This window comes from Nothobranchius furzeri, chromosome 4 (genome assembly GCF_043380555.1).
Source record: "Nothobranchius furzeri strain GRZ-AD chromosome 4, NfurGRZ-RIMD1, whole genome shotgun sequence".
Taxonomy (NCBI): Eukaryota; Metazoa; Chordata; class Actinopteri; order Cyprinodontiformes; family Nothobranchiidae; genus Nothobranchius; species Nothobranchius furzeri.
In genome coordinates this window covers 81,447,461-81,454,960 of record NC_091744.1, presented here as the reverse complement: position 1 = coordinate 81,454,960, position 7,500 = coordinate 81,447,461, and the positions used below count along the sequence as shown (strand labels likewise).

The 7,500-nt window shown below is 51.5% G+C and overlaps 1 protein-coding gene across 4 annotated transcripts in view; it reads left to right on the top strand.

Moving 5' to 3' along the window:
• znf423 (zinc finger protein 423) overlaps positions 1-7,500 on the top strand; it is a 154,714-nt gene that overhangs the window by 74,319 nt on the left and 72,895 nt on the right. For all 4 annotated transcript variants that reach the window (XR_011520376.1, XM_054733346.2, XM_015965117.3 and 1 more), the window contains exons 8-18: positions 1-64; positions 140-417; positions 583-960; positions 1,237-1,418; positions 1,553-2,092; positions 2,179-2,326; positions 2,635-3,198; positions 3,279-3,463; positions 4,808-5,226; positions 5,357-5,570; positions 6,613-6,697. The exon at positions 1-64 is cut by the window's left edge and continues 217 nt beyond it. Coding sequence is in view for 3 of the 4 variants with exons in the window: in XM_054733346.2 (XP_054589321.1) it covers positions 1-64; positions 140-417; positions 583-960; positions 1,237-1,418; positions 1,553-2,092; positions 2,179-2,326; positions 2,635-3,198; positions 3,279-3,463; positions 4,808-5,226; positions 5,357-5,570; positions 6,613-6,697 (3,057 nt within the window). In the remaining variant the exon portion in view is untranslated. The remainder of the gene's footprint in view (positions 65-139; positions 418-582; positions 961-1,236; positions 1,419-1,552; positions 2,093-2,178; positions 2,327-2,634; positions 3,199-3,278; positions 3,464-4,807; positions 5,227-5,356; positions 5,571-6,612; positions 6,698-7,500) is intronic.

The following is a 7,500-nucleotide window of genomic DNA, read 5'->3' as shown; positions in this document are numbered from 1 at the left end:
TCTTTCTGGACGAGCCGTCGCTCCTCACGCACATCGAAACGCAGCACGCCAACCGCAAACACAAGTACGGCTCAGCTTTGCTCGCAAGAGTTCCCAAATCATCTGACCACCTGGAACTGATCCTTGATGCTTTTTCCAGATGTCCCGTGTGCTTGGAGCAGTTCCCTTCTGTGGAGGATGTCTACTGTCACCTGGACAGTCACCGCCAGCCCGACTCCTCCAACCACAGCGCCGCCAGTCCGGATCCCGCTCTGGGAAGCGTGGCCTCGATGAGCTCGGCCACTCCGGACTCCAGCGCCAGTCTTGAGAGGGGCTCCACGCCGGACTCCACTCTGAAACACAGCCAGAGCGGCGAGCGAGGCCGGAGGAGAGGCACGGATACAGGCGAGGACGTGGGGATCAGCCTCGGACATCAAGGTAACAACTGCTTCCAAATTCATCCATCCTACGTCAGGTGATCTGTTTAGATCTCTGGTAAGAAGAGATGTAGTTCTTCTTTTATGCCTTTTTCCTCCATCTTCTTCTTCTGTGGTTTGGTGAACAGCGTTGTGACGTCCTCAGCTCTTGTTGATGTTTCCACAGGCGCCGGAGGGAACTGGGGCAAAGTGACGTATTCCTGCCCTTACTGCTCAAAGAGGGACTTCCACAGTCTGGCCGTGTTGGAGATCCACCTGAAGACCATCCATGCCGATAAGCCACAACAGAGCCACACCTGTCAGCTCTGTTTGGAAACTCTACCTACACTTTACAACCTCAACGAGCACGTCCGAAAAGCCCATCGGGCCAGCGGGGGCGCCGTCGGAGCTTCGGCGGCGTTCCCCCTGCTGCAGTTCACCAACGTCACGGCGTTTCACTGCAACTACTGTCCGGACATGTTTGGAGACATCAACTCTCTGCAGGAGCACATCAGGGTGTCCCACTGCCTGCCTGGAGGGATCGTGGCCGGCTCCACCACGCTAGGTGGGTCCAGTCTGCAGGGAATCATAATCAAAGTTAGGGAAGCACGTCTTATCGGAGTAACGTCCGGATCGGCTGGTGTTATTCACTACACCGGTTTGATAGGGAAAATCGGGCCGATTTCCATCAGTTATGAGATGAATGATACCAGTAAAAATCGGTTAGCGGCTGTAATAATTTAGGATCTTGACATCGGCACACGCTTTCATATCCTGCATCCCTAATTAATATCCTTAAAAGTGACTTTGTTTGAATATGACGCTGGATTTCCCATCCCAGAGGGGAACCACGCCTTCTTCTGTAACCAGTGCTCCATGGGGTTCCTGACGGAGTCGTCGCTGACGGAGCACATCCAGCAGACCCACTGCACCTCAGCTACTGTCGGTGGGGCGGCATCAGGGGGGGCGGTGGCCAAGCTGGAGTCTCCCGTCCTCCAGGCTGCATCTCAGTCTTTCATGGAGGTAAGAAACAAGGAAATGTAGAATAAATGATCCCTTCCCATTTCATCATTACATTATGACCCCTTATCACCAAAAAAGAGTGATGAGTCGGTGAGGGCATCTGCAGGAGCGTTGATGTCTAACCACCCTTGCAGGTGTACTCCTGCCCTTACTGCACCAACTCTCCTATCTTCGGCTCACTCCTCAAGCTCACTAAGCACATCAAGGAGAACCACAAGAACATCCCGCTGGCCAACAACAAACGGCAGGCGAAGGTGGCCGACCTCAGCCCCGCCTCCTCCGACGTGGAGATCTCCTCTCCGAAACGCCACAGGCTGGGCGGGGACTCCACCCCGTCCATGGGAAGCAACGGGGACTATCCGTGTAACCAGTGCGACCTGCGATTCTCCAGCTTTGAGGGATTCCAGGCACACCTGAAGTCACACCTGGAGATGCTGCTGAGGCGCCAGTCCTGCCCTCAGTGCAACAAGGAGGACTTTGAGTCTCAGGAGGCGCTGCTTCAACACCTGACGGTCCACTACACCACCACATCTACGCAGTATGTGTGCGAGAGCTGCGATAAGCAGTTCTCCTCCGTGGACGACCTTCAGAAACACCTGCTGGACATGCACACCTTCGTCCTGTACCACTGCACGCTCTGTCAGGAGGTCTTTGACTCAAAGGTGTCCATACAGGTAAGTGGGCCACCTGGCCGCACGGGAAGCGTGTGACAGTTCAAACCCTCCTGTACTGATTTCTTCTTTGGTTCGTGGCCATCCAGGTGCATCTGGCAGTGAAGCATAGCAACGAGAAGAAGCTGTTTCGCTGCACCGCCTGCGCCTGGGACTTCAGGAAGGAGGCAGATCTCCAGCTTCACGTCAAACATAACCACCTGGGTCAAAGGTCAGGCCTCCCAGGAGGCCTTGCAGGTATTTTAAATAAGTCTCGTTCAACCTAAAAATCAGTTTGACAATGTGATCGACAGCTGACTGACCCGTTCAAGATGGCTGCCGCAGCTGATCACAGACATCTGACCCAGCTAGTTTACAGACACGGAGCTAAAACTGGTGTGCTGGCAGCAGAGAGTCGTTCACATCTAGAGAGGAACAGTTCTTCGAGGGTTTGACCCAAATGACCAAAATTCCTCCCGTTCGACACGAGGCGGCCTTCGTTAAAAACCTCCGGCGGCCTCCATCACGTTACCTGCGGCTAATGCTATGTTTGTTTTATTCTGCAGGACTCAAACCCCGAAAGTGCATCTTCTGCGGGGAGACGTTTGGAACCGAGGTGGAGCTGCAGTGTCACATCACCACTCACAGCAAGAAGTTCACGTGTCGCTTCTGCGGGAAAACCTTCCACGCCATCTCCCTGCTCGAGAGACACCTGCGAGAAAAACACTGCGTCTTCGATGGCGGCAGCATCACGGGCAACGGGGGAGGGACGGGGAGCAGCGGGAGTCAGAACGGGACCCCCAATGGGCTGGCTCAGACCTCCAAACGGGGAGGAGGAGGAGCAGGAGGAGGGAACGGAGGAGCAGGAGGAATCGACAGAGCAACAGTTGCAGCCGCCGAACAAGCAGATTTACAGAACATGCTGCTGAAGAGCGGAGCCGCTGGGGGCGGATCTTCGCAGGGGGGGGATGCGGCCAACAGCCACGAGGCCAGCGGGGGGGAGGAGGAGCTGGATAACTCCGAGCCCATGTACGCCTGTGATATCTGTGGAGCGGCCTACACCATGGAGTCGCTGCTGCAGAACCACCGGCTGCGTGACCACAACATCCGACCTGGAGAGGACGACGCAGGTGCAGACGATAATCTCACTCAGACTTGTCCTGAAGTCCGCGCCTGTTTGATGTTTCTGTTCAAATAAATGTGCTTCCAGGTTCCAGGAAGAAAAAAGCCGACTTCATCAAAGGCAACCACAAGTGCAACGTTTGCTCCAGAACCTTCTTCTCTGAGAGCGGTCTCCGTGAGCACGCTCAGACGCACCGCGGTCCCGCCAAACACTACATGTGTCCTATCTGCGGCGAGCGCTTCCCCTCTCTGCTGACGCTCACCGAACACAAGGTCAGAGCTCGCGTGTGCTTGGGGACATCATGACTCACGTAGGACAGGCATGAACGGTAGCAGAAACTAAAAAACACAACACACAGCCGAGTCTGAAGGCGTCTCTCTAGGATGGGACTAGAAACAACCAGAGTCTCCGGAACGTCTCTAAACGTTCTCGACGTCTTCTCTTGTAGCTGCAGAACAAACCTTTCCCTCAGAGGAGTCTGGAAGCTGTCTTAAAAGAGAGTCTGATGAGTTTCATTAGCGTGTTAGTGTGGGATGAAAAGGGGCCGTCCTCGGTGAGGAGCCCAAAGGTCAAAGGTTAAAGAGCAAGTCACCCCTTACAAGAAGCGTACTTCACTCCCACTTCATGTTTGAAAAATGCAACAAATGCTGTTGCCTAGCAGACCGAGAGGGTGGAGCCACTAACAAATACACACACTCACGACATTGTGACATCATAATGTACCAGTTTACATCATAGCATACCTCTTAGCCAATAGCGGTGGCAGATTTAAATTCAAATGCAGTGCAGAGTTTTTACCTGACAACGGCACAACACTGATAGTTTTAGGCAGAATATTTAAATTTGAACTAAAATGCACTAAAGTGCAAAACTATTGACGACACGTGTCTGCAGCACAATTAGACACGCATTTATATAGTTTATCAGAAAAAAAATAGTTGATTTGGGGGTGACTTGCTCTTTAAGGAGTTTACCAGTGCAGGTGCATGATCCTAAAACACCTGTAGCACGTAACCCTAACCCTTGATCTAAGTCCCTGCTAACGCAGGATTGTTTCTTTGCAGCGAGGTCATCCTGAGTGACGTGAGCCGGCGTTTAAAACCTTCTTCAGATCTTTTCTGTTGAAACTGCGTTCGAGGCGCTGAGCTGCAGCTTCCGGCTGAGAATTAGACCAAATACTGATGACATAACGACACAGCAGCAGCCGCGTAGATCTTCTGGTGTTTTCCTGTTTGTGTTTCTCTAGTTTGAGCTTCAAACATGTTGTTCCACTTTGAATCCAGACTTTCAAAACCTTAAATTGTCTCCAGAGGTGCAATTTACGCTGCAAGAAACTCCGGGAAAGAGATGTTTTTAATGTAGGAGCAAAAGAAAAAGCTCACATGTGATTCACCTCCAGCTCGTGGAGCAGTGAGAAGAGCCGTGCTAACTGGGTTGGTAGTTCAAACCCGGGTTTCCAGCAGGTGTCCTTTGTGCTGCATAAATGGTTCCATTTAAATCCAGAATGACCATAAATAATAGATAAATGAAACCTCTATAATCATTCATGGTTATTCTGTTAAAGTGACGCTACACGCTGATGGTTTTATTCTCACCTCTCCTCTCTCTCTCTGCAGGTGACTCACAGTAAAAGCTTGGACACGGGAACCTGTCGGATCTGTAAGATGCCCCTGCAGAGTGAGGAGGAGTTCATAGAGCACTGCCAGATGCACCCCGACCTCCGCAACTCCCTCACCGGCTTCCGCTGCGTCGTCTGCATGCAGACCGTCACCTCTACGCTGGAGCTGAAGATCCACGGCACCTTCCACATGCAGAAGCTGTCCACCGGCTCAGTGCTGGGAGGAACTACCGGTGGAGGGAACGGAGGAGCGGGAGGAGGGAACGGCTCAGCCTCGTCGTCTCCCAACGGGCAGCTGCAGCAGCACAAGCTGTATAAGTGCGCCTTCTGCTTGAAGGAGTTCAAGAACAAAGGAGACCTGGTGAAGCTGGATGTGAACGGGCTGCCGTACGGCCTCTGTGCTGTTTGCATGAGCAGGTAGGACGATGCCACGCTAACCCTGCAGGTGCCGCGCTCGGTTCAGGGCGACAGTTACACGATCACATGCAAGATGTAAAAAAACATATAAAACACAGTTCAGTTAAAACGGATCAAAATGTTCCAACAGAGGAACAAACGGGCAGAGTCCGAGCCAGGGAGGCGTGGTGACACCCGCGGACACGCAGGCAGAGAAAGGCGCGACTGCTCTCAGGTGTCCGGAGTGTGGGGTGAAGTTTGAAAGCTTGGAGGACTTGGAGAGCCACGTCCAGACGGATCACCCAGAGGTCAGCCCCGAAACCAGCGCCGCCGGGAAAAAGGCCGAAGCCTCACCTGCGCCCAAGGTGAGACAACCAGAACTACGCTTGTAGATGTGACCCAGATGTGACCCGGGCCACTTTCAGACTGGTACACACATTCCAACAGGTGTGGCATCATGTTAACACAGCTTGTGATGTCATGTGGGTGGACGAATCAGATTCACTCATTCATAGTCCTGATCAAGACCAGAAGTATGTTTGAAATCAGAGATGTTTGTGCAGGAGACAGTTTGTGTGCTTGTGGGGTCGCTGTAGCATGTTGTAGTGTGTGTGTGTGTGTGTGTGTGTGTGTGTGTGTGTGTGTGTGTGTGGCTCACGTATGTGTCAGTGGAGCTCTGGCAGGTCCTGGTGCAGTATTGTGGGAGCTGTTTGCTCTTCTTGATATTGACGGTCTACATTTCCTGGGACCTGCTGTTGTGTGTGTGTGTGTGTGTGTGTGTGTGTGTGTGTGTGAGAGAGAGAGAGAGAGAGTTCCCAGGGACTGTCTTACCTGCACCTTTGTTTCTGCTTAGTCTAACAGCACAGAGCAGACAAAGTGAGATTTTTTCTGTGTGTGTGTGTGTGTGCGCGTGCGTGCGTGTGTGTGTGCGTGCGTGCGTGTGTGTGTGTGTGCGGAAGCAGGGCCGTTGTGTATTTTGTCTGTTTGTGCATGACTGCTCTCTATGTGCTGTGAATGGATAAGTAGATCAGCTCCTCATCTTTCCAGCTCATCCCTGTTTTCTGTTTTTCTTCTGGATTTTTTATTCTCTCGTTCTTTTGTTTTCTCCGTTCTCCTCCGTCGCTTTTTGTACCTTAAACTCTTTTATTTCTGCATTACCACTTTGCTTCTGTTAATTACACAGCAGCAGAGCACAGGTTTACACGTCCAGGAGAAGAAGGACGGACGTTTTGCTTCAGGACTTTGTGTCGAACGTGACACACGAACACGAAAACCTCTGAAGCTTCATTTTTGAGCTCAGCAATTCTTTTTCCTGCTGACTGTTTATTTACTATCCTGATTTAGCTTTAAAACTCTCAACTTTGTGCATTTTTCTTAGTAATATTATTGTTTTTGTGTTTTCTTCAGAAAAAGACCTACCAGTGTATTAAATGCCAAATGACGTTTGAGACGGAGCGAGAGATCCAGATCCATGTCGCAAACCACATGATTGGTGAGTGGAGCACATTTTATCTTTGTGTGTGTGTGTGTGTGTGTGTGTGTGTGTGTGTGACTGCCAGCGTTACATCTCTGGGTTTAGTGGGGCTGTGTTTATCCTACTTTAACGTAACGCAAACACACACCTGTTCGGTCTGGAAGCGGTTGGACTCATCTCCTCACAGCTTGAAACCAGAGGAAACTTGTGCTTTAAGAGGATAAACATCTGTCTGTTTCTAGCGTGACACTCACAGCGATTACAGAAATGATTGTTTCTTACCTTGTGTGTATCTGAGTGGTGGTGCTGCAGATGTTACAGATGTGTCCGTGCCTCTCCGCGGGGCCGAACCCTCCTCCGTGCTTTAGATGTTCCTTTACGAGCTTCCTGTGGGACTGGATTTATTTTGTCCTGCTCTTTACTAATTTGCTGCTGACGCATCTCTGTTGTCATGGAGATTAACGAGGTGGACCCTCGAGTTGTTCTGGGGAACAAATGTTCTGCTCCCCCGCCCCACCCCCCTCCACACCTGACAGGTAGAGCGGTGATGTTCTCCAAGGTGGTTCTGAGTTCCTGAAGTCACGGATCATCTGAAGGACCGTTTAGTTTCTGATGTCCGGCTCTTGTTAGACTTCCCATCTAATGTGACACACACACACACACACACACACACACACACATCATCACAGGCTCCTGGAACCAGCTAGAGATGATGTAGAGGACCTCATTGGGTTTATCTTCCTTCTCGGATCGTCCGTTCTTCCCATCCTAGCGCTCCGACCGTGTGTTTCGTCCTCCTCTCCGCTGCTACGCACCGTCCC